This window comes from Chrysemys picta, chromosome 13 (assembly GCF_011386835.1).
Source record: "Chrysemys picta bellii isolate R12L10 chromosome 13, ASM1138683v2, whole genome shotgun sequence".
Classification (NCBI taxonomy): Eukaryota; Metazoa; Chordata; order Testudines; family Emydidae; genus Chrysemys; species Chrysemys picta.
The window spans coordinates 22225590-22248835 of record NC_088803.1 but is presented as its reverse complement, the minus strand read 5'-3'; the positions used below and the strand labels follow the sequence as shown (position 1 = coordinate 22248835).

The 23246-nt window shown below is 58.7% G+C and overlaps 3 protein-coding genes across 3 annotated transcripts in view; all 3 read right to left on the bottom strand.

Moving 5' to 3' along the window:
• Nucleotides 1-10818, bottom strand: part of LOC101935369 (von Willebrand factor A domain-containing protein 5A-like) — a 28042-nt gene extending 17224 nt beyond the window's left edge. The window contains exons 1-3 of the mRNA XM_065566542.1: nucleotides 7493-10818; nucleotides 1041-1213; nucleotides 232-346 (exon numbers count right to left, since the gene is read on the bottom strand). Of these exons, the coding sequence (XP_065422614.1) occupies nucleotides 232-346; nucleotides 1041-1213; nucleotides 7493-7919 (715 nt within the window). The 5' untranslated portion in view covers nucleotides 7920-10818. The remainder of the gene's footprint in view (nucleotides 1-231; nucleotides 347-1040; nucleotides 1214-7492) is intronic.
• Nucleotides 10819-10972: 154 nt separating this feature from the next.
• LOC135972159 (von Willebrand factor A domain-containing protein 5A-like) lies at nucleotides 10973-17535 on the bottom strand. The gene is made up of 5 exons (XM_065565231.1): nucleotides 17416-17535; nucleotides 16689-16887; nucleotides 15427-15563; nucleotides 14718-14844; nucleotides 10973-14323 (listed from the first exon to the last, which is right to left on the bottom strand). The coding sequence occupies exons 1-5, from the start codon at nucleotides 17533-17535 to the stop codon at nucleotides 14244-14246; spliced, it is 663 nt and encodes a 220-aa protein (XP_065421303.1). The 3' UTR covers nucleotides 10973-14243.
• The window catches only part of VWA5A (von Willebrand factor A domain containing 5A), a 24191-nt gene continuing 17838 nt past the window's right edge, over nucleotides 16894-23246 (bottom strand). Inside the window, 5 exon segments of the mRNA XM_065566545.1 lie at nucleotides 16894-19687; nucleotides 19883-19997; nucleotides 21877-21956; nucleotides 22335-22479; nucleotides 22639-22727. Of these exon segments, the coding sequence (XP_065422617.1) occupies nucleotides 19529-19687; nucleotides 19883-19997; nucleotides 21877-21956; nucleotides 22335-22479; nucleotides 22639-22727 (588 nt within the window). The 3' untranslated portion in view covers nucleotides 16894-19528.

Sequence of the window (23246 nt, the reverse complement as noted above, 5' to 3'; positions counted from 1 at the left end):
CCCATGTTCTTCCCCATGACCCCCAAATCTGCAGGGCATCCCACCCTCCTACCCCCAGCCCTACCAAGAGCCCCTGCTCTGGACCCCCACGCCCCAGTGCCCACCCCCTGATCCTGTCCCCAATCCCCTTCACACACCCTATCCCCCGCTCCTTCAACGCCCACACCTAATCCCCACCCCACAGCCCTCCCCACCCAGGGGAAGCAGGATGCGGGACACCCCCCCGCTCACCTGGCTCCACTTCGGGCAGCCCAGCCTCCAGCACCGCGCTGGGTTTGTGCAGCTCCGCGTAATGCACCAGCAGCTCCATGTCTCGGTCCCACGGGGGCTCCTGGGCCAGCGACACCTGGGGGTGACAGACACACAGTCCCCTCCCTTCAGCTCCTGGGGGGCAGGGTCCCGCTGGCTCTCGCGCCCAGCTCAGTGCTCTTCCATGGAGCCAGAGGGGAGGGGGCGACCTGGGAATGTGGGCTGCACCACCCCCTGGGAACTTGGGCTGGGCCCCCCGGGTTAGGTGGGAGGGAGAGAGGGAAAAACACCCGGGGAAAACACTGCAAATTTCTGAATTTTGGGGGGGGGGGCAAATCTTTCCAATTTGAGGGTGAAATTCCCCCCCCCCCATTTTATTCCACTGAAAATGAATGAGAGGGAAATTCCCAGATAGTGAAGGGAACCAGGGTGCATTGAATGCCTGGGATTTCACCCCCATGGGCTGGTCTCAGCCCCTCGACATTTTCCCCAGAGAACTTGGGGAATTCCCCGGATCCGTTTGTGTCGCTCATCCCTCCCTCCGCCCTGGGCCTTCTGGGACCCACGCCCTGCCTCATCCCAGAGCTCCCACCCCTGTATATGCCCCTATAGGACCCATGCCCACATAGTCCCCTGGGACCTGCCCCCTCAGCCTCGCCCCAAATCCCCCACAGCCCTGTCCCCCACCCCTCAGCCCAGAGTCCCCCCATCACTCCTTCACTCAGAGCTGCCCCCCAACTGCCCCTCCCAGCGGCAATGGCCAGGACCCAGGCGTCTGGGCGAGCCCTTACCTGGGCGGTGGTCTGGTTCCCAGCCCTGTAGCTCAGGGGGGTGAGGGAGCAGTTGGAGAGCACACGGTCGATGCCGTGGGGCAACTGCAGCGTGATGCTCAGGCTCAGGGTGTAGGGCAGCTCCCCTGGGGGTACCCGCTGGACCCCCTGGGTGACGTCCTCCCCGTCCCACCCTGCAGAGAGACACGGGTGAGGGCCGGGCGAGTGGGGGGAGGATGGGGAGCATGGGATATTGGTGGGCATGGGGGGATGTGGGATATTGGGGGAGGGTCCAGGGGGGTTACATACCCTGGGGTAGGGATTGCAGGGCTGGGGGGGCATTAACTGTGGGGCACATAGCAGTGACCTATGGGGTGTTAAGGGGCTATGAAGGTCCATGTGGGTCTTTCCCTGGGGGGTATGTAGCAGGGACTATGGTATCTCATGGGGTTTCAGGCTGTGGGGTCACTCACCATGGGGTGCATAGTGGGGGTTCAGGGGGTCCTGGGTCTCACCATGTAGGGTAAAGCAAGGTTGGGGGGGGCTACGGGGCTCATCGTGGGCATGTAGTTGTGGGTGTGGGGAGTTATCCAGGGCTCTGCGTTTCACTGGGGGGGTGCATAGCAGGGTTGGGGGGGCTAGGTGTACAGGGAGCTACATTCGCCAGCGGGGGAGCTGTAAAGAAGAGATTTACAATTCACCCAAAGGACAATTGGCAGCTCACGTATGCCCTGGAGCTGCCCAGCCACATCACCCAGCCAGGACTTTTCCAATAAGAAGGGTCAGGATATAAAAAGGGGGAAAACTGGCCCCTGGGCACCTCTCCCCCCCCCCTCCTTCCTGCTGGCAACGTGAACACTTAGCAGACTTTGAACTAGGGAGCTTGGGTCCAGGCTGGGAAGGAAGTCCAGCCTGTGCACTCAGCACTGGGAACTGCCTGCGGCATCCTGTAGGGCAGGGGTTCTCAAACTGGGGGTCGGGACCCCTCAGGGGGTCGCGAGGTTATTACATGGGGGGGTGTGAGCTGTCAGCCTCCACCCCAAATCCCGCTTTGCCTCCAGCATTTATAATGGTGTTAAATATACAAAAAAGTGTCTTTAATTTATAAGGGGGTGTCGCACTCAGAGGCTTGCTATGTGAAAGGGGTCACCAGTACAAACATTTGAGAACCACTACTGTAGGGTGAGAAAAGCTGCCTGCTTCAAACCTTCCTTAGCATGGTAACGGTTCAGGACGCAGAGTGCACGTTTACCTTTTATTTCTAATGTAACCAGTTCAGACCTTCGTGCCCCATAACTTGGGATCACTTACAACCCTTCCTTCTCTAGCTACTAAACTCGCTTTAGTGTTTGATCTAAACCAGCGTGTTGGATTGGAGTGTTTGGGGAATGTCACTGAGCCCATTAGGGCTGGTGCAGGATCGTTACCCTGGGATGGCCTGACGAACTAATCAATGAACTCGAGCTGCACAGTGACCGGACGTCTCTGGGGTGCAAGGCTGGGGCTGGAGAATTTGCAGATGTTGCCATGTGTGTGGTTCCGGCGTGGCTGGGAGAGCTTCATGCATCTCAGCTGTGTGTGTGTTTGCACACTGGCGGCTGTGTGTGAGCAGAGCCTGGAGGGGCCTGGTGTTCACACAGCAAAGCCGTGTAAAAGACTCCCTGGGCTGGAGGATTAAGGGGGAACAGTGATTCAGCAATCCAGGAATGGCACAGTGAGAGCAGGGTTATATGCACAGCTTGTTGCTCTGAGTGAAGTTTGCACTTTGAGCACGCGTGTGATGATTTTAAGTGGGCTCAAGTGTGAGGATCAGGTTCCAGTTTTGTTATTTTCTCTTCGCTTATTTCAGGAAAGGGAAACAGACACAGAAAGGTAGAAAAATGAGCAGGCATGATGCAGTTGCAAGGTTAGTGCTGTGCAAACTGTGGGTAGCAGGAAAGGAGAAAGAATACACCTTTACCCCGATATAACGCTGTCCTCGGGAGCCAAAAAATCTTACCGCGTTGTAGGTGAAACTGCGTTATATCGCACTTGCTTTGATCCGCCGGAGCACGCAGACCCCCCCCCCCCCCCCCCCCGGAGCGCTGCTTTACTGCGCTATATCCGAATTCATGTTATATCTGGTCACATTATATCGGGGTAGAGGTGTACCAGCGAACCTTGGAACTGAAGGTCGAGGCTCACCAGCCTGTGTTGAAGGAGAAAGAAATAACTGCGGCCACGGAAATAGCAGCACATCAGCGCGTTTTGGAGCCGAGAGGCAAAGAGGCCGAGGAGAAAGAGCGAAAACGCCAGCTGGAAATGTTAGACATACAGAAGGAAATCCCAGCATCACCAGCACCTCCCTTTAATGCCAAACGTTTCGGACTGGGACCAGCTGTGGGCCTGTATACATAGAAACAGACTGTGGGGAGGAATATTTCACCACTGCTGAAAAGCTGGGTGATGCCCATGGGATTCCAGAGGGCAAGTGAATGCTCACACGGAGTGCAGAACTGCCTGGTAAAGCTCGGGATGTACCCAATGCAATGCCATTTCTGGATGCTTGGGCATAGTCTACGTTTATGGACACTGTTTTGAAAGAGTTTCAATTTACTCCTGAGGTATGTAGGACAAAATGTAGAGGTCTTCAAAGGAATGCTGGTGTGAGTCATTGGGAGTATGTTTACAGGGTGAATGACCTGAGAAGGAAATGGGTGAAAGTGGTGCAGATTTCGGACAATTGCTAGATCTGATTGGCCAAGAATGTTTCTGGGATCTCTGGGAGAATGATGCGAAGCAGTGTCTGTGGGAGGAGTCTCTGACAGAAATGGCCACTTTGGATGACATCTTTGAGCAAGTTCAGATGTCTAACAAGTCATAGAAACTGGGGTATAAACCTGGAGCGAAGGGGGGATCCCGTTCTCTCTCGGGGGAAAAAAGAGGGTGACTGGGGGGCTGGGCACGCACCTCCCCCGAAACCATTCTTCTAATCTCCACCCCAAACCTCCTGTAAAAACAGAGGAGCACCTGCCACTGTAATTCCACTGGTCACCTGAGAAACCATTGCTCTGCGTGGAGGGACAGCAAGCCATGGGCAGCCCATGTTCTTACCGCTGTGCTCAGCACAGAAACCTCTGAGGCACCTGAAGCGAACCACATTGGTTTTGTGGGATTTGGCTCTGCAGAACCAGACAGGTGACGTATTAAGACTTAGAATTAGTAACAGGGAACACCTGGGATGGGAAGATACAGGTGAACAGATTACTGTGGATAAACAGAGAGTCATGCAAGAAGGTGACATGTTGCCAGGTCAAATGGCAGAGCTTTTACCAGCAGGAGGAGCCAAGACGCCTGGGCCTTTAGCCAAGGTGCACACAGAATCTGATGGCTCAGCAAGTGAATTGAAGGTGGGAACTGTTGACATGCTTGTGGGGAATGATGTTTTCTGCACAGCTGAGGTTGTTAGTGTGGCAAGCTGCCGTCACAGGAAGGAATCCTGCGCCGGAACCCCAGGGGGAAATGGGAAAGCCCCAGAGACTGCTGACGGAAACAGAGAAAGGCTCTCTGCTCTGCAGGGGAGGGGGGAGCAGCGCGCTTCCAGACATGGGAGGGGTTGAGACCAGCTTCTGTACCACAGCAGAAGGCAACATTCCCTCTGATCCCAGGGAGTGGGAGCAAGTGCCTATAACAGAGGACACTGTTCCAGGTGGTGACTGGCAGAGTTTTGCAGCTGAACAAACCATAAATCTCGCTCTAGAGGACACCAGGGAAGGGATCTTAGAGGGGGTCCCAGGAAAGGAAAACGGAGAGAGGATTTTTGTAGAAAACAGGTAGGCCCTGTAAGCAGCTGGCTGTGCCTGGCCAGCCTCGTGGGGAAGTAGCGTTGTTAGCACATGACTGTCCTCACCCTGGTTGCTTGGGGGGGAAATGCAGCCTCAGCTCCTGTCCACTCCAGCAGCGGAGTCAGCAGGGCCGGCTCCAGGCACCAGCTTAACAAGCAGGTGCTTGGGGCGGCCAAGGGAGAGGGGCGGCACCTGCGGCAATTCGGGGGCGGCAGGTCCCTCACTCCCTCTAGGAGCGAAGGACCTGCCGCTGAACTGCCGCCGCCGATCGCAGCTTTTTTTTTTCTTTTTGCTTGGGGCGGCAGAAATGCTAGAGCCGGCCTTGGGAGTCAGAGGGTGGACCATGCATCTGAGGAAAGCGGTCTCACAGCCAGCTCCTTGGGGACATGGGGGGGGTGGTGGTGACAGACAGGCTCCCACTCCAGCCCCTAGAGTAGATGTCCGGTTGTATTCTCCAGGTGACCAGTCTGGACATACTTCTGGAAAGTGATGGTCTCTCTAAGACAGGATGTAAACTTGGCTTGGGGAAAAGGGGTCAGTGAAGATGCAACAACCTGGCTGACGGGGCGGGGGTGGTTTCCCTCCCGATGGGCAGCACCAAGGAAGCAGCTGAGAGAATACTGCTAGTTACAGAAAAGGGGGCTGGGGAAGGCGAGGGGAACACGGTAACCCCAAGGCAGAGGGTGCATCACCATGGCATTGGGACACAGCTGTGGCGGAGCCCCCTGCAGCACTGCTTCACCAGCCCCAGAGACAGGGCTGGATTAAGAGCAGATACCTAAGGTGAAGAAAGAGCCAGTAACTAATTGAAGGCAAAGCTTTGGTTAAAGAGTTAAATGACACAATGGGTCTGACCTAAACCCACCTCGGGGACAGACTACATCAACAAAAGGCGGGACGTGATAGCAATATGTGCAAATGCCCTTTTACAAGGAGAAAGTTGGTGTTAATGTTTAACCCCGTTAAAAGCTACAATGATGGACGTGGCAAACAAGAACACAGATTATTTCAAGAAGCCTCAGGGTAATGCTGTTTCACAGATAATGCATGCAAGCAGACTTAAAACCCATCACGGTGGAGAAGCCATGGCAAATATGATCTGCTGTGTAGAAAGGGAAACTGAGGCACACCACCTCATTGATTGGATGGCTAAATGCCAAGGTAAAACTTTCCAGAATGTAAGTAATAGCCACCTGCAGATAATACCAGTTGAAGCGACAGAAGTGATATCAGTGTTGCAAGAACAGAAAATGGTGTTTTCCAACAAGCCAGGAAAGACACGCGCTAACTCATGAAATTGCTAGCCTGGTCCCCAAAGTGTTAAATGAGATAACCACGTATGCTTGTGCAAAGTTGTGTAAGATCAGAAAAACACTTGGGAATTATGCTGTCAAAACTCAAACGGGCATTAACGCACCCTGCCTTGGGGTGACTGACACGCTGACAGTGTTTTGAAGAGGGAAGCCATGATAGTCTACACTAGAACAGTCCCCATTTTTACAAGATGACAATGAATCTGGAACAAAGTCTGCCTTGTGAGGTATCACTTGAAAAATCACGGTCTGCTGAATATTACTGTCCTGTTAAAAGGTGCGTATATGGCGTTATGAGATTCTGTTCTATGTTTGTAACTGCACCATGCTGTAAATCTGAGAAATGTCCACAGACAAGCACCTCAGAGGCTGGGTGACCAACACCCAGCCAGGTGCTATGCAACCATCCCCGGCCATTTGCCAGTGGGGAGCTGTAAACGAGAGATTTACAATTCACCCGAAGGACAATTGCTCCTTCACGTATGCCCTGGAGCTGCCCTGCCACATCACCCAGCCAGGACTTTCCCAGTAAGAAACGTCAGGATATTAAAAGGGGGAAAACCGGCACCTGGGCACCTCTTCCCCCCCCTTCCTTCTTTCCTGAAAGCTTGACAGACTGAACTGGGGAGCTCGGTCCCAGGCTGGGAAGGAATTGCAGCCTGTGCACTCAGAACTGGCAACTGCCTGCAGCATCCTGTAGGGTGAGAAAAGCTGCCTGCTTCAAACCTTCCCTTAGCATGGTAACGGTTCAGGACGCAGAGTGCGCGTTTACCTTTTATTTCTGATGTAACCAGTTCCGACCTTCGTGCCCCATAACTTGGGATCACTTACAGCCCTTCCTTCTCTAGCTACTAAACTCGCTTTAGTGTTTGATCTAAACCAGCGTGTTGGATTGGAGCATTTGGGGAATGTCTCTGAGCCCATTAGGGCTGGTGCAGGATTGTTACCCTGGGATGGCCTGACGAACTAATCAATGAGCTCGTGCTGCACAGTGACCGGACTGGACAGCACAACATGCACATCTCTGGGGTGTGAGGCTGGGGCTGGAGAATTTGCAGATGTTGCCATGTGTGTGGTTCCAGTGTGGCTGGGAGAGCTTCATGCATCTCAGCTGGGTGGTGTTTGCACACTGGTGGCTATGTGTGAGCAGGGCCTGGAGGGGCCTGGCGTTCACACAGCAAAGCCGTGTAAAAGACTCCCTGGGCTGGAGGATTAAGGAGGGGAACAGCAATTCAGCAATGCAGATTGTACCCTGGGGGTGCAGCAGGATCTGTGAAGTGGCCATGGGTCTAACTGTGGGGCGCATGGGGGGCACAGAGGTATCTGTGGGGTTCACTATGGGGCGTGTAGCGGGGGCGCAGCATGGCCGGCAGCAGGTAGCGGGTGGCCCCGTCAGGCTCCAGCGGCAGCTCGCAGACGTAGCGCAGGGTCAGCGCCGCCTCCTCCCCGGGGGGCAAGTTACCCAGGGAGCAGCTGAAAACATCACCCCCGGCCCCCTCCTGCTGCAGCAAGAACGAGCTCTGTCCCCCGGCCAGCGCGTCCCTGTACAGCTCTTGTGCTTGCTGGAGAGACAGGGTCATCCTGAGATCCCCCTGCCCCCAACAGCTTCCTACCCCCTGGCCAGTATGTCCCGTACAGCTCCCATGCATGCCGGGGACACTCATGTCTGGAGGGCTGACGGCACCTCTACAGGACCCGACAGTGCACACGTGTCCTCCCCCCCCCCCCCACTTCCTTTTATCCACACCTGCCACTTGGAGCATGCCGAGGCAGGGGCGGGGCCTCTGTGGTTAACCCCAGCTTGGCCAGTGTGGGGTGGACACCCCCCCTCCCAAGGGAGTGTATGGGGCTGGATGGACGGACAGACGGAAGGAAGAAGGTGTGTGGGAAGAACTGTGTGTGTGGGGAGTGAGCATGGATGGAGAGAAGGAAGGAAGGTGTGTGGGGTTGGACAGAGCATATGGGGGGGGCTGAGGATGGACAGAAGGGGGTGTCGGACAGGCATGGGGGTGAGGACAGATGGATGGAAGGAGGGGGAGTCAGAGCAGGGGTTGAGGATGGACAAGCCAGCCAGATGGACGGGCGGGGGGCGGTTGGACAGGCATGAGCGGGGGCTGAGGCTGGTGGGATCCGGAGGCAGTTCTGAACCAACAATGTGCTGAATTTCCTGCTCTGGTTCCAATCCAAACTCCCACCCCTCCCCCATTCTGGGCCTCGCTCCCAGTGCCACGCTGGGGGGTTAGTCAGGGGAAGGGAGCCAGGACTCTGGATTCTATCCCCAGCCCCTGGGGGCCCCCTGAAGCAGTGCCAGGCTGTGGGGAACCTGGGTGGGTCACTGGGGGGGTTCACCCAGCTGGGCTGTCACCCTGCAGAGAACAGAGGAGGTTTGCAGAGCGGCCGTTCCGGGCGGAGGGGGGGGCGGGCGCTGCTATTTACTTTCACTGGGGGGGGGGGGGGGGTGGAATGGCCGCCATGAACCCCCCTGCCAGAGGCTGTAAAGTCCAGTCCTGGCCACAGCTTGGGGGCTCCTGCCTGTCCCGGAGCCGGCCGGCCTGGGCCTGGCAGGAGTGAAAGACCGGCAGCAGGCTGGGTTCTCCAGCAGCAGGAACCCGGCTCTGAATGCGCGGGGAGTCTCTGTGGAGGAGCAGGGATCTGAGGGTGCCGGGGGTGAGGAACGCCAGAGCTGCATGACCAAGAGCGGCTTCAGACCCCGCTCTCGGGGCCGGGTTTCATCTCGCTGCCGCTCGGCCAGGTGAAGAATTCCCAGCTCCGAGGTTGGACGGGAATGTTGGGATCACCCAGGTAACCCACATGCCTGGCAAGGCCCGGAATGAACTCCTAGGGAAACTGAGGCACAACCCCCCATCCTGCTTCAAACGCTGGCTGCCATGGAGGATCAACCCCACCCCCGGGTGAGCTGTGCCAACAGCTAGTTACCCACCCCCCAGAAACATGTGCCTTCCTTTCAGTGCGACCTCATCTGCCTGCCACCCCCAGTCCTGAGCCGGTGCCAGAGCAGGGCCTGTGATGCTGCTGTGCCCCCACAGAGCAGGTATTCATGGCTGGGGGCCAGGCACCTCTTTGCCTGCTCTGGGGTAAGCGCCATAGGCCGGGAAATGGCGGAGGCCCCGGGAAAGGCTCTGGCAGGGAAGGTAGGCTGGTTGTTTGTCCCTGGGATTTAACTCTGACACCTAGTTCCCAGGCCGGAGAAAGGGAGTCGGTGTGAAAGCTACAGCAATTCACTGACTGCGGCTCTCGCTGCTGCAGCTGCTTCTGGCAGAACGCCCGAGGCTGAGTCACTGGCCGGGGGGTGAGGTCAGAGCAGGGAACAGGCCCCCAGCAGCCCCCAGAGCCCGTGGGAAGCAGGACAGACCCGGCTGGGCGCCACGGGGATGGGCACTGGGAGATCCATGCAGGGAGAAGTACGGAAAGGAACAGAAAGGGGCGGGGGAACTGGGGGTTGGATAGGGCAGAGCCACAAAGGTTTAGGGGTCACCTCCCTCCAACCCCCCCAACCCTGCCCTAGCACGCAGGGCCCCCACATCCAGGGAGGGGAGACTCTGCAGAGGTGAAGCCCTGAGTCAGGGGGATAAGCCCAGACCTGGGGGTGAGGGCAGGACCCAGAGAGGACAGAGGGACCCTGGACCCAGGGGGGCAGAACTAGGGGGGCTGATGGACCTCACCTCAGGGGAGAGATGCAGAGGCTGGAAAATCGAAAGTACTTTCCCCCGCTAGCCCCGCCCCACCCCACACAGTGAAGGAGTGTCTGCAAACTCCCCGCTCCCAGCTACTCTAAGTCAGGGACTGTCTGCAAAGTCCCCGTCCCCCCAACTGGGAGCCAGGGACCGTCTGCAACCCCTTCCCTCCACACAGCCAGCCATGTGCTAGGGTGCATCTGCAAACTGCCCCCCCTGTGAACTGGGGCTGTCTCCTGCCTGCCCCTTTGCTGCCCTCTGGGGCCATTTCACTGGCTGGCCGCTGTCTGCTCAAGCCACGCTGCCTTCCCCAAGGAGGGTCTGACCTGCCAGACACGCACATCCCCTCGTGCACCCTGGGGGATCCCTAAATCCAGCCCTGGGTGGGCAGCAAATGCAGCTGGAGCGTCCCCCAAAAACTCTGTTTGACTATGCTAAAAATCAGTGTCAGTCCCCAGGCTGCCCTGGCCTCATGGCCTCGGGGCTGTCATTTGTCAGACAGACATTGAACCAAACCCCTGGGGATAAAAGAGGTTTTTATTTTATTTGCTATTTCTGCCACTTTTCATTTCAGCATTGTTGGCACCAGCTCCCTTCCCTCCCCCCTTCCTGCCCTCCCCCTCACCCCCCAGTGAGACTCCCCACCCCACTGGGACTCAGGAAGCAGCTCCTGCTTCTCATGGCAATGGGCTCAGGCTCTCTGCAGACTCTGGCCGCGTTAGTCACACTCTGGGCAATTCCCTGCTCTCACAGCTCAGCTGGCTGGGAGCAGCAGGGGCCTGTGGAAAGCCTAGGAGCTGGGAGCAGACAGGGGCTGCAGGGACGTGGTCTGCAGTCCCCCCTGGGGCCAAGGGACGCGTGTTTGGGGCTATGGAGTGGAGTCTGCGGTTACTCACTGGGAAGAGGGAGTCCGGGCTGGCAAACCGGGGGGAGCCGGAAAGGCTCAGGGGAAAGCAGCAAGGTGCAGGACAGCACAGACCTGGGCTGCTGAGTGGAGGGCCCTGAGCTGGGACCCAGAGCAGAGGGCGGCCCGGTTCCCCTGCCATTCCCTGGGCAGGGTGTCATGGAATTGGGGGAGACAAGGCCCTGCACCCCTGGCTTCCACGACTCTCAGCCAGCCAGTAAAACAGAAGGTTTATTTAGATGACACTGTCCAAGACAGGTCTTGCAGGTACAGACAACAGGACCCCCTCAGTTAGGTCCATCTTGGGGTGGGGCCAGGAAGGCCAGAGCCCCATCTGGGCTCCCCTCCATTTTCCCAGCCAGTTCCAAACTGAAAACTCTCTAGCCCCTCCTCTCCCTTTGTCTCTTTCCCAGGCCAGGAGGTCACCTGATCTCTTTGTTCTCCAATACCTTCAGTTGGCACCTTTGCAGAGGAGGGGCTCAGGCCATCACTTGCCAGGAGACAGGGTGTCGGCCATTCTCTGTGCAGACAGGATCACACTGGCCCCCTAGGGCTCTGCAACAATCACACACCCCTAGACACTCGAGAAATGCATAGGGGAAACTGAGGCACCCACACAGCACTCAGAGAAAACATAAAGAACATTCTCACTTTGTCCCACAGGGGCACAGACCAGGCAGCGGGGAGCGGATTGCCTGGGACAGTTTGCCCCGAAAGCCTTTGATACCCTGGAAGAGGAGGACACTAGGACCTGGCTGGAGGGCCGAGTCACCCAGAGGCAGCTGCAGCTCCTAGGGGGAGGGGCTGCGGAGTGAGAGGGGACAGTGGGAAGTGAGACCCCTGAGGAGGGTGCAGCACCTGGAATGAGCGATGCTCAGAGCGGCCAGGAGGCGGCGCCCTAGCAGCAGGTGGTGATGTGGCTGTACAGCGTGGCCCCCAAAAGCAATGCAGGGTGCCAGTCTGCAGTGAACTCGATGCACAATCCCGTGTCCTGCGGGAGGCTGGACAGGACGGACCGTCCTGGCCCTAGAGCCTACGGAGCCGTGAATCTGGGACATGGGACAGGCTCTGTCCTGGCCCCCAGAGGAGGTCACACCCTCCTTCCTGCCCTGTCTCTTCAGGAGCCCCAGTGGGGTTGCCAGACTGGGGAGAGGAAACGCCCCAATGCTGGGCACAGAGCAGAGAGCTCCTTGGATCTGCCCTGGGGGAGCAGGGTCCATGAGCAGAGGCAGCCCAGTGCCCCATGTGAGCCCAAATGAGCTAATCAACAGGGGCAGGGCTACACCTGTGGCTGGGCAAGGATGCCACGGAGGAGGAGGGTGGATCCTGGGGGTCGCCCTGGGGCCGGTGCGTCGGAAGGGAGCAGAGCTGGCTGGGTCTGGGAGGCTGCCAGAAGCAGGGTCACCAGGGACCCCCGGGAGGTGGCCCTGAAACCTACAGCCCAGGAGTGAGCTAAAGGCTGGTTCTGAAGGTTCCATTTGCTGGCGTTTGGCCAATACACCTCATTAGAGGGAATGGGGAGGGCGTGTGCCAGGGAGCTGGGGAGAGGCCCTGCCTGGGACGATGCCCCACTGTGGGGGAGAGCAGAGACGGCTGCCAGACAAAGCCGGGTCCCACATCCCCTGTCAAAGCTGGCCGATGGGAACTGTGCTAAGCCCAGTCGCCTCTGGGATTTAGACACCTCGCTGCTCAGGCACCAAAGCCGGAACACCGTCCTGGAGTTCAGCGTCAGGCCAGGAAAGCCAGGGGAGGAGGGGGTAGATCCGTATGATTCCTCGCCCACCTGGCTGTGGGAGGGGCAGGTTGATCCCCCTCCACCTGCCAGGGAGACGGGATTTGAACCTGGGCTCCCCCTGCAGGAGAGCGCGCTGACTGCACTGCGAGTGTCGCCCCTGGAGCTGCCCTGAGGAGCGGGTAAGGGGAGCTGTTGGGCCAGAGAGCGAGCGAGCGACTCTGGAGCCTGCAGAGCTCCCCGGGGGGCAAAGAGCAGGATCCCCGGCTCCCCCGGCTAGTGAGTTATTGATCCAGAGAAGAACAGCTGCGGCTGGAGCCTCCCCCGGAGCTCTGGGTTCAGGGGTTGCAGCCCAGTGAGAGACCCACGCTCCTGGCCTCTCCCCCCATCCGGCGGGGGGGAGCTGAACCGGGGCGACTGCTCTAAGCCCTGGGGTAAAAGCCATAAGGAGCCAGCTGGAGCTCAGAGCACAGGCAGTGGATCCGGCCTTGTGACAGCTGCTTGGAGCTGAATGGGTTTGTGTTTCTTTTCAGTGTCACAGGGACGGGGAGTCTCTGGGATTTGCAACACGTGCTGTGGAGATCCTGGCACCAGCCATGGGATATTTCTTACCCCGCAGGGACAGGCACCTCTCCTCACCTTGAACTTCACCTTCATGGAGCTTTCTGCCTGGCGACCTATAAAGAACTTAGATTGTGCCTGCCCCCACCCAGCTCCTGGGCTCCCAGGTGGGGGTTTGGCCCACCCCTAGGCCTGGGCTGGGCGCCAGCTCCCCTGGGTTCATCACTGTTACACATCGGAATAACAACCCGCGTCTCAGACTGTCCGGGGTAGCTGGGCACCCAGCTGCCACCTGGGCCTGGAAAATCTCCCCCAGTCTTTTCCTTCTAGAATTGTTCTTTCCAATTTCAATGCCCTGGGATGGCAGCGTCAGGGCCTGTGTGAGCAGGGGGGAGAGCGTTTGCTGCTTCCCTGTCCCATTACAATGCCTCCGGGTCCTCACTCCAGGCAGGGCCGGGGCTTCCCGAGCAGCCGGGGGGCTGGACGCCCAGTTCCCAGGTATCTGAATGGGAATCATGTGTCCCAACAGCGGCCGAGCAGGGACAGATTTTCCAGGCCTGGCAGCTCCTTCTCCTGGTGGAGCAGTGAGGGGGTGTCAGAGATCCGCACAGACCCAGAGCTAAAACGTCCTGCTAAACCCCGCCCTGGGCCCATGCCCCGTGCCCGCCACCTGCATCCCACGTGCTCCCCGCTCTCTGGGGCTCCTCCCGGCCTCAGCCAGACACTCCAGCGTCTGGGTCCTGCTGCTCTGCCCCACCAGAAAGCTGGAGCTGGGAGTGCTAATCCACCCGCTCAGGGTAGGCGGTCCCTGACCCTGCTGGGAACCCAGTGCCCTGGACAGTTGTGGGGAGCTCGGAGCCCGGGACCCCAGCCAAAGCCAGGCAGACAAACCTGGGGAACTGCTTTATTCCAGCGAGGGGCTGGCAGAGACAGTTTCCGCCCGCAGCACCAAGGGCCTGTCTGCACAACGACCTTCCTCCGCTGTAAGTTACAGGGTCAATTTAAACTGTTTTCGTTAAACTTATGCAAACCAATTGGCTGCTCTTAATTTAGGATCCGGGGGCGGGAGGGGGGGCTCAGCGGGACTGGAGGCCCAGGATAGCTTGGGGGGAGGTATGGGGATGGGGGAGCTCAGCTGGGTTAGAGGCCCAGGGTAGCTTGCGGGGGGAGAGGGGTACGGGGATGGGGAGGGGGCTCAGAGCCCGAAGACAGCAGGGCCAATGCTGCAGCCCAGCAGGGTGTTGGCGGCTTTCAGGCATTCACTCAGCTGGGGCCCTGCAACGAGAAGAGGGTCGGGGGAGACATCAGCCTGGGGAACAAAGGGCAGAGAGCTCACAGCCCGAGGGACTGATGTCGGGGAGCTGGGGGGAATGGGACGGGGAGCAGGGGGCTTGGAGCCTGTCTGTCCTGGGTCTGGCTGGGGGGCCAGAGGCTGTTAGGAAGCCGGGGGACAGGGGGCCCTGGGACCCACGGGGTACAGGATCTCAGGTCTGTGGTTGGCTGGACTGTGGGGTCCTATGGGGTAGGGTTGGTACTGTGGGCTTGTGGGATCTCGGGGTGGGCTGGGGGACAAGGGAGTCTCGGGCGGTGTGGGGGGGGCTGGGCTATGGGGCAGGGACTCTCCGGACAAGGACCTGGGCCCTGTCCCAACCCCCCAGTCCTGTCTCACCTGCTTGGCCCCACACCCAGCCCACAGCCTTGGCCTCCAGCAGCTCCCACTCGTCGTGCTGCCCCGTGGCCCGGCCGTGCAGCCAGACCACAGCCAGCACCGTGGCCCAGACGCTGGGGGCCACGTCCTGTGCGGGGGGAGAGAGACACAGCATGAGACAGCGCCCAGCCCGTCCCCCTGAGCGCTGCCCATCCCCCTGCCCAGGGGACCCTCATGCACTCCTCCCAGCGCTGCCCCTATGGCCCCGGGGACCGCCCGGCACCCCTCCCAGCGCTGCCCCCATCCCCCCGAACTAGGGACCCCTCTACCCTCCACAGTGCTCCCACCCCTTCCCCAGACTGAGAGGGTTCCCAGCACCCCCACTCTAGCACCGTGGACCCCCTACCCAGATGCCCGGTGGGATGCCCAGGGGTACGGAAACAGCCTCAGAGAGGCTCCAGCCTGGGCCTCCCCATGTCCTCCCCCAGCCCTGGGCCCCCTTGATCCAATGCTCTGATCCCCTGCAATGGGGTTCCTAGCTCCCCGCTGTGGGCCCGTCTCCCCCACTGGGCTCCAGGTTCAGGGGTCATTTGATCCAGTCGCTCTTAGATCCCCCCTCCCCCGAGTCTGGGTCACACCCAGTCTCATCTAGGAGCGGAGAACAGGCCCAACTCATGGCACCTTCCCCCCCCCCCCAATCTCTCCCCCCTTCTCCATCCCCTGCACTCACCTTACTGGGCATCCTCCCCCTGGCGTCAGTCTCGCTCACCCCCAGCACAGCGGCCAGCTGGGGGTCCAGGTCCCACGAGCCATCAGCATTCTGCAGAGACACCAGCCTCAGTAGGGGAGACTCCTCCAGTGCCCGCTCTAGGGAGAGATGTGGTGAAATGGCACTTGCACAGGGTTATGGGTACAGAACAGCAGTGTGGCCTGTCCAGGCTGGGGGACAGCCAACAACCTTAACTGTTACCCTCCATGCATCCTTAACTCTGCCTATCCATGGGGATCCTTAACTCTGCCCCATCCCTGGGCATCCTTTATCTGCTCCTATGCACCCTTAACCTCTCCGTGGGCACCCTTAACTCTGCCCCTTCCTGCACCCATGGGATGACAATTAATTTGCAGTTGGAGTTGGGAACCAAAGTCCCTTGGGCCCCGTGAATGTCTCAGCCCCAGTCATTAATCTCACAACCCCAGAGTGTTTCTCAAACACAATCTGACCCTGGGACCATCCTGTACTACAACCTGCGATACAGACCTACGTCCAGGGAGACACAGAAGTGTCTAAGGGTATAGGAGAGATGGGATGTTACAAAGTCTATATGATATTATAGCCATGCCTGAGCCAGGGTTATGAAGCAAAGTTAAGGTTACCTGGGTTACAGCAAGTTTGTATTTCCAGACTCTTCAAATTCAGGTTTTAAGGGGAACCTTAACTTTAAAATTTCTGCCTCTCGTGGGCTTCTTCGTTTAGAAACCAGACCGTGCCAACCACGCTCTGTGCCCCTGAACTCACCTGTACAAACATCCAAGCCTGGGCCCAGCTTCACAAGGTATTTTTGTCTGGGAATTTAGCTGTGTGCCCATTTCAGAGAAAACTGCTCAGCGACATTTCTGTTACTAAAAAGCGACTGATTACCCCCTCTGCTGCCCAGTTGCTCCCCCCCCCCCCGCCCGACTTAGCTCATTGATACAAACTCACACCCCAAATTCCAGCTTCACAAAGTTTATTGCCTGGGAGTTTCCTTATTTTTTCCATTTTGTTGCAAGATCATTTGCGTCCCGACACTTAAAAAACCCAGCTGCGGATTCCCCCTCCCCCAGCGTCACAGCAGTGTTTTGCCCAGGAAGTTCCTTCACTTTCTATGTAGCTGTTAAACACTTGCCCAGCTCCGGGACCGTCAGGGCACATCTGTCTCGGACCCGATGAAGCTTCATCCTGGGGTTTGCCGCCCTCCCCGAGTCCTGACTGCCAGCCCCTGCCCCCCTCACCTTTCTGGGGCGCGGTCTCCGGCGGGGCGCCGTGTGTGCAGGACTTGACCTTGTGCCTCGGGCTCCCCTGCCTGAACTTTGGGATGGTGAGGGAGACAAGAGGACGGGCGCCGGGGGGGGGGGGGGGGGGGAGATAGCTGGTACTAGCCACGGGGAGCTCTGGGGGTGAGTGCCCTGGAGAAGGACGCAGGGGCGGCGGCTCTCAACTTGCACCTCCGAGCTGTTGTCAAAGTCGCAGGCCATGGACACTCCGGAGAACCCTCGGGCCCGAGCCATGGGCACAGAGGCGGAACAGCTCGCGAGGGAACACCGCAAATTCCGCATGCGCGGTGCGGCCCCGAAGCCTAGTGGGGGAGAGGGAAGGACAGAGAGGGACGGACAGAAACGCAGACAGAGACAGGCTAAGAGAGGGAAAGGAAATCCCCCCCCATGGAACCCAGAGCCAATGCACCGATAGGACTCCTCCCCCATGCCTCCCCCAGCTGGCCACCATGACACCCAGCCCCATCCTCCTCTCCCCGCAGCTCCCTCAGAGTCAGGATATCCCCCCAGCCCCTTCCCCACAAGCTGGAACCCCCTGGATCCAGCTCCTCCCCTGCAGCTTTCCCCCAGCTTGGCCCCCTCATCCAGCCCCAGGGGACACAAGGGCGGGTGCTGCACCCCATGGATGAGGGCAGGATGCTGTGGGGGGGGAGGCGAAAGGCCCCCGCTAGCCAGGCCTGCTCACGACAGCGATGCGCCGGCCCCTCCGGTCCCTGCCTGTGGGGGTCGGCTTCTCTGTCTGGGTTCGACTGTCTGATTCTCGGACTCTGCCCCCGTCTGTTTGGGTCTCCGATTCTGGGTCCATCTGTCTGTCTGTCCGTTCGTGTGACTAGCTCTGAACACAGTATTCAAGATGTGGGCGTACCATGGATTTATATAGAGGCAACATGATATTGTCTGTCTTATTATCTATCCCTTTCTTAATAATTCCCAACATTCTGTTTGCTTTTTTGACTGTTGATGCACACTGAGTGGATGTTTTCAGAGAACTATCCACAATGACTCCAAGATCTCTTTCTTGAGTGGTTAAAGCTAATTTAGACCCCATCATTTTGTATGTAGAGTTGGGATTATGTTTTCCAACGTGCATTACTTTGCATTTATCAACACTGAATTTTATCTTCATTTTTTGCCCAGTCACCCAGGTTTGTATAATTTTTGGTGGTGCCCAGAACGGGTCCAAGCAGAGCCGTCCAGTCCATAGGACTGACCAGGGCAACTGCCCCGGGCCCCGCGCTTCTGTGGGGGATGTGGGGTCCAGGGCAGCCTGGGGGATTAGCAGGGGGCCTGGTGCCGGCAGCAGCAAGCAACCCGGCACCAGCCCGCCCCGCTGTGCTCTGCCCTCCCGGCGTCGCTCGGGGGAGGGGGAGGAAGCCGGAAAGAAGCAGGGTGGGGGCGGGGACTTGGGGAAAGAGGTGGAGTGGGGATGGGCGGAGCAGGGCAGGCTGGGGCTGGGTCACTTGCTGCTGCCGGTGCCTGGCCCCTGCTACCCGCCCAGGCTGCCCTGGACCCCGCGTCCCCCTGAAGGGGTTGCCCCGGTCCGTCCTATGGACAGGATGGTTCTGATTAAATATAAGCTCAAACATTGGTGGAGCCAGGTCCATGTTCCTGAATATTGGTGGAGCACAGGCACCACAGGCCCATATAACTCCCCGCCTATGCTGTGAGATCCTTTCGAAGCTCTTCGCAGTCTGCCTCGGACTTAACTATCTTGAGTCGTTTTGTATCTGCAAATTTTGCCACCTCACTGTTTATCCCGTTTTCCAGATCAGTTATGAATATGTTGAACAGCCCTGGTCTCAGTACAGACCCCTGGGGGGACACCACTATTTACCTCTCTCCATTCTGAAAACTGACGATTTATTCCTACCCTTTGTTTCCTAACTTTCAACCAGTTACCGATCCATGAGAGAACCTTTCCTCTTATCCCGTGACAGCTTACCTTGCTTAAGAGCTTTTGGTGAGGGACCTTGTCAAAGGTTTTCTGAAAGTCCAAGTACACTATATCCACTGGATCCCCCTTGTCCGCATGCTTTTTGACCCCCTCAAAGAATTCTAGTAGATTGGGGAGGCATGATTTCCCTTTACAAAAACCATGTTGACTCTTCCCCAGCAAATTCTGTTCATCTATGCGCCTGACAATTTTGTTCTTTACTATAATTTCAACCAGTTTGCCCAGTACTGAAGTCAGGCTTATTGGCCTGTAACTGCCGGGATCACCTCTGGAGCCATTTTTAAAAACTGGTGTCACATTAGCTATTCTCCAGTCATGTTTAGTTTATCAATTTGTTCCAAAACCTCCTCTAAAGACACCTTCAACCGGGGCAGTTCCTCAGATTTGTCATCTAAAAAGAATGGCTCAGGTTTGGGAATCTCCCTCACATCCTCAGCTGTGAAGACCGATGCAGAGAATTCATTTAGTTTCTGCGCAATGGCCTTATCGTCCTTGAGTGCTCCTTTAATATCTCGATTGTCCCACTGGTTGTTTAATAGGCTTCCTGCTTCTGATGTTCCTAAAATTTTTTGCTGTTATTTTTTGAGTCTTTGGCTAGCTGCTCTTCACATTCTTTTCTGACCTTCCTAATTATATTTTTACACTTCACTTGCCAGAGTTTATGCTTCTTTCTATTTTCCTCACTAGGATTTAACTTCCACTTTTTAAAGGATGCCTTTTTACCTCTCACTGCTTCTTTCAGAGTTATCGCCCAGGAGGGGGTGGGAGGTTCCTGGCTCAGTCACTGACCCCAAGCCTTGGGGGCGTCCCGAGGGGAGGGCAGGGTTTGCTCTCTCACCTGGGGCTACCCACGGAGCTGGGCGTAGATGAGGCACCGCTGCCCAGGGAAGATCACCTCAGGGCCCCGGCCCAGTAGCACCACCTCCATCCCACGGGGCAGATCCCAGGTCAGCGAGATCCCGGTCACGGCCGGCTGCAGAGCCCGCTTCAGAGACTGCAGCGCCTGGGGGAGAGACCGGCACACCCAGGATGGGGCCAGGACACCAGGGTCCTATCTCCGGCCTCGGGGGGCATAGGGAATGGTGGGTTAGAGCAGAGGGGGCTGGGAGCCAGGACTCCCTGGGTTCTCTCCCAGCTCTGGGAGGGGAATGGGATCTGGTGGGTTAGAGCTGGGGAGCCCGGACTCCTGGGTTCTCACCTTGGGCTGCATGCGGTCCTGGCCTGTGATGAACTCGGCGCTGCCCCCTGCTGCCCGGGAGATGCCTTTGACCAGAGCCGTGGAGGCCCCTTCCCCAATGCCGAAGGAGAAGCACCTGCAGGGGGGAAGAGTCCGGGGAGGGGGTCAGAGACAGGAGTGGGAGGGGCAGAGCTGGGGAATCAATTCAGTGATGGGGGGCAGTTGGAGAGGGGTCAGTAGGGCTGGGGGGCAGGGTGAGGTGAAGGGATGGGCAGATGCTGGGATTGGGGTCTCTCTGTTGGCAGGGCTGCGGGGAGATGATAGGGGCAGAGGTTCTCCATGCCAGCAGGGCTGGAGGGAGAGAGTTTGAGGTTGCTGGGGGGGTCTCTAGGTTGGAAGGGCAGGAGACAGCTTTGGGGAGATAATGGGAGGCAGGGTTGGGTGGGTGCTGGGGGTCCCCAGGCTGGGGGGAGAGAGTTTGGCGTTGCTGAGGGTGCCCATGCCAGTAGGGCAGGGGGGACAGTGTTTGGGATTACTGGGGGGGGGTCTCCAGGCAGGCAGGGCTAGGGGGACAGAGTCTGGGGTTGCTGGGGGTCTCCAGGCCAGCAAGGCTGGGTGCAGGGTTGAGGGGTGCTGTGGGGCAGACAGTCCTCAGGCTGGCAGGGCTGGGGGCAGGGTTGAAGGGTGCTGTGGGGCAGACAGTCCCCAGGTTGGCAGGGCTAGGGGTACAGTCTTTGGGGTTGCTGGGAGTCCCCAGGCCAGCAGGGCTGGGGGCATGGTTGAGGGGTGCTGTGGGGCAGACAGTCCCCAGGCCGGCAGGGCTGGGGCTAGGGTTGAGGGGTGCCGTGGGGCAGAGGGTCCCCAGGCTGGCAGGGCTGGGGGGCAGGCATGACGCCATGTGACAGGTTACGATTGATTAGCGCAGTGGGGCAATTCGCCGGTGTACATATCACAGACCCACAGCAGGGCCGCCACGCGCTCAGGTCGAACACCGGGTGGAGCAGAGCAAAGCGGGCATCAGCGCGTCGCACGTGCCCGGCATGTGCCCCGGGAACTACAGCTGCTCTGAATTCGTGAGAGCCAGAGACACATCGGCGGCGGCGGCGGCACCTCTCCGTAACCCTGCTGATCACGAGCTCTCCCCGCCCTGTAGTTCCTTGTGCTTGTGCCCCTGGAGCAATCCCGGGTGCAGCTGTTTCGGGGTGTGAGGATGGATGGTCTCTGGCCATCGCACCATGTCCCCCCCATTGGCACCTGGCCCATGTAAATGCAGAACCGCGTTCACTCTGAAGCACGGCTCCCGACCAGGCCAATGGACGCACCACGAACTGTCTGCGTTCAGGCCACACAGCGAGACCCGGGCGGTGCCAGAAACTCGCCGGATGGTTTTCAGCGAGGGAAAGGGACCCTGGGAGGGATCGTGCGTCTCTTAGCTCTTCTGGACACCAGCCCGAGGTCCCCAGAGCCATTCTGGGGCACCCCGAGAATGCAGATCCCACGTCTCTGCCATCCTCTGAACCCACAAACGGACTCACCTGCTCCGTGGTTCACTGCGCTAATCTCTCGCTAGCTGTTCCCTTCTCCGAGCTCACACACCCGCGGTTAGTTTACAGGCGAGCTCTGGAGTGTCCCAACCGCGGGCTCAGCATCTGGAGAACCGGGTGACTTTGGGTTTATGTGCCCAATCTCGTTCCATCCAGTCTGTCTGGGTGGTCAGTTTGGCTGGAGCGCCCATGGGGACCGTCCGTGGTGAGACTGGCCCAGTGATCCGGGCGCGCAAGCCTGGTCCTGGCTGGGGAAACCGAATTCTAGGGAACACCCCCAGGTTGGTGGTTGGGGCGTCTGCCCTGACTTCCGACAGTCTGAGCTGAAGTTGGCACTCTCAGCTGAGAGCCACTCTGCACACCGTGACAGCAGGGTTGGGAGGGTGGTAGGGGGCAGGGTGGGGAGTCGCTGGGGGGCAGGGCTGGGGGACAGAGTGGGAGGGATGCTGGGGGGGCAGGTGCCCCCGTTACCTGTGGGCCCCCCGGTGACGCTGCACCTCAGCGATGACGTCCTTGGTGTTCCCCACCTCCCCGTCCGTGAACACAAACAGCTGGCGCGGGAGAGACGCTGTCAGAGTCGGGGACCCCAAATCCCCCCCAGACACCCCCTCCCCCTGGGAATGGGGGTATCATCCAGAGAGCCTGCTCCACTGACCTCCCACCCCAGAGACCCCCCCGGCACTCCTCCCTCCCTCCCAGCACTGCCACCCAGCTCTATACAGAGGTACCACCCCCACTCAGCTCCTGCTCACCATGGCCTGCTCCCACCCCCAGGAGCACTGGCCCCCCGTTGGTCCCAGTCCCACTCTGAGCCCCCCCACAAAGCCTCTGTCAGCTACCTCCCAGCCCCTCTCCAAGCACCCCCCCCCCCATCAGCTCCCGCAGCCTCTCTCCAAGCCCCTGGGATGCCCTGCGGCTGCCCCTGGTACCTGGCGTGGGTGCCCATCCTGACAGGGGCTGCGGTAAATGGCTCGTAGCGGTGCCAAGATCTCTGTGCCCCCCAGGTTGGCCTGGAGCTGCTGGACGCGCTACAGGGACTCGGCCATCGTCTGTTGGGTGTATCCCACGCTCTGCCTGCCGGGGGTGCCGAGGGGTCAGGGACCGGGACAGCTGGAGCCAGGGACATCCCGACCCCAGCCAGCCCTGCCCCCAACCCACAGACATCCTGACCCCAACCCAGGGCCACGCCGACCCCAGCCTACCCTGCTGCCAACCCCCCAGCCCCGGACTCACGGGTAAAAGGACTCGAACCGAGACCCAAAGCCGTAGATGTTGAAATAACAGCCCAGGGGCAAACTCTTCAACAGCAGGACCAGGGTCTCCTGGGGACGGACAGACAGATGGAGTCACCCCCACGGGCCCAACCAGCCTGGGCTGCTCCCCCACCCGGCTCTGCCCCCCCTAGGCCCAGCCAGCCTGAGCTGCTCCCCTCCACAGGCCCATCTAGTGTGGCCTCCCGCCTGTGTGGAACTGATAAATTAAATTGTTTTTAATTGTTCACTTTATTAATGTAACTTCAGAAGTAAAGTTTTATGAATGAAACAACATTCATTCATAAAGCCGGTTACCCCAATAACTGGCTAATTGACAATTACAATGCTTGTTAAGAGTCATAGCTGTTCAGCCAGTTGCTCTTGTAAGTTTCACTGTCAATCCAATTCCTGCTTAAATCACTGAGGCTACGGCTACGTCTTCACTACCCGCCTGAATCGGCGGGTAGAAATAGATCTCTCAGGGATCGAATTATCGCGTCTTGTCGGGACGCGACAATCGATCCCCGAATCGACGCTTGTACTCCACCAGCGCAGGTAAGAGTAAGTGCCGTCGACGGGGGAGCCGCG

Coding starts and splice junctions, on each gene's coding strand:
- LOC135972159 (XM_065565231.1), bottom strand. CDS start 17,535: ATGGACCCAGAATCGGAGACCCAAACAGACGGGGGCAGAGTCCGAGAA. Junction 16,888..17,415: donor GGGGCCGGCGCATCGCTGTC/GTGAGCAGGCCT, acceptor GCAAGTTGAGAG/CCGCCGCCCCTGCGTCCTTC. Junction 14,324..14,717: donor CTGGGTGTGGGGCCAAGCAG/GTGAGACAGGAC, acceptor TTCTCGTTGCAG/GGCCCCAGCTGAGTGAATGC.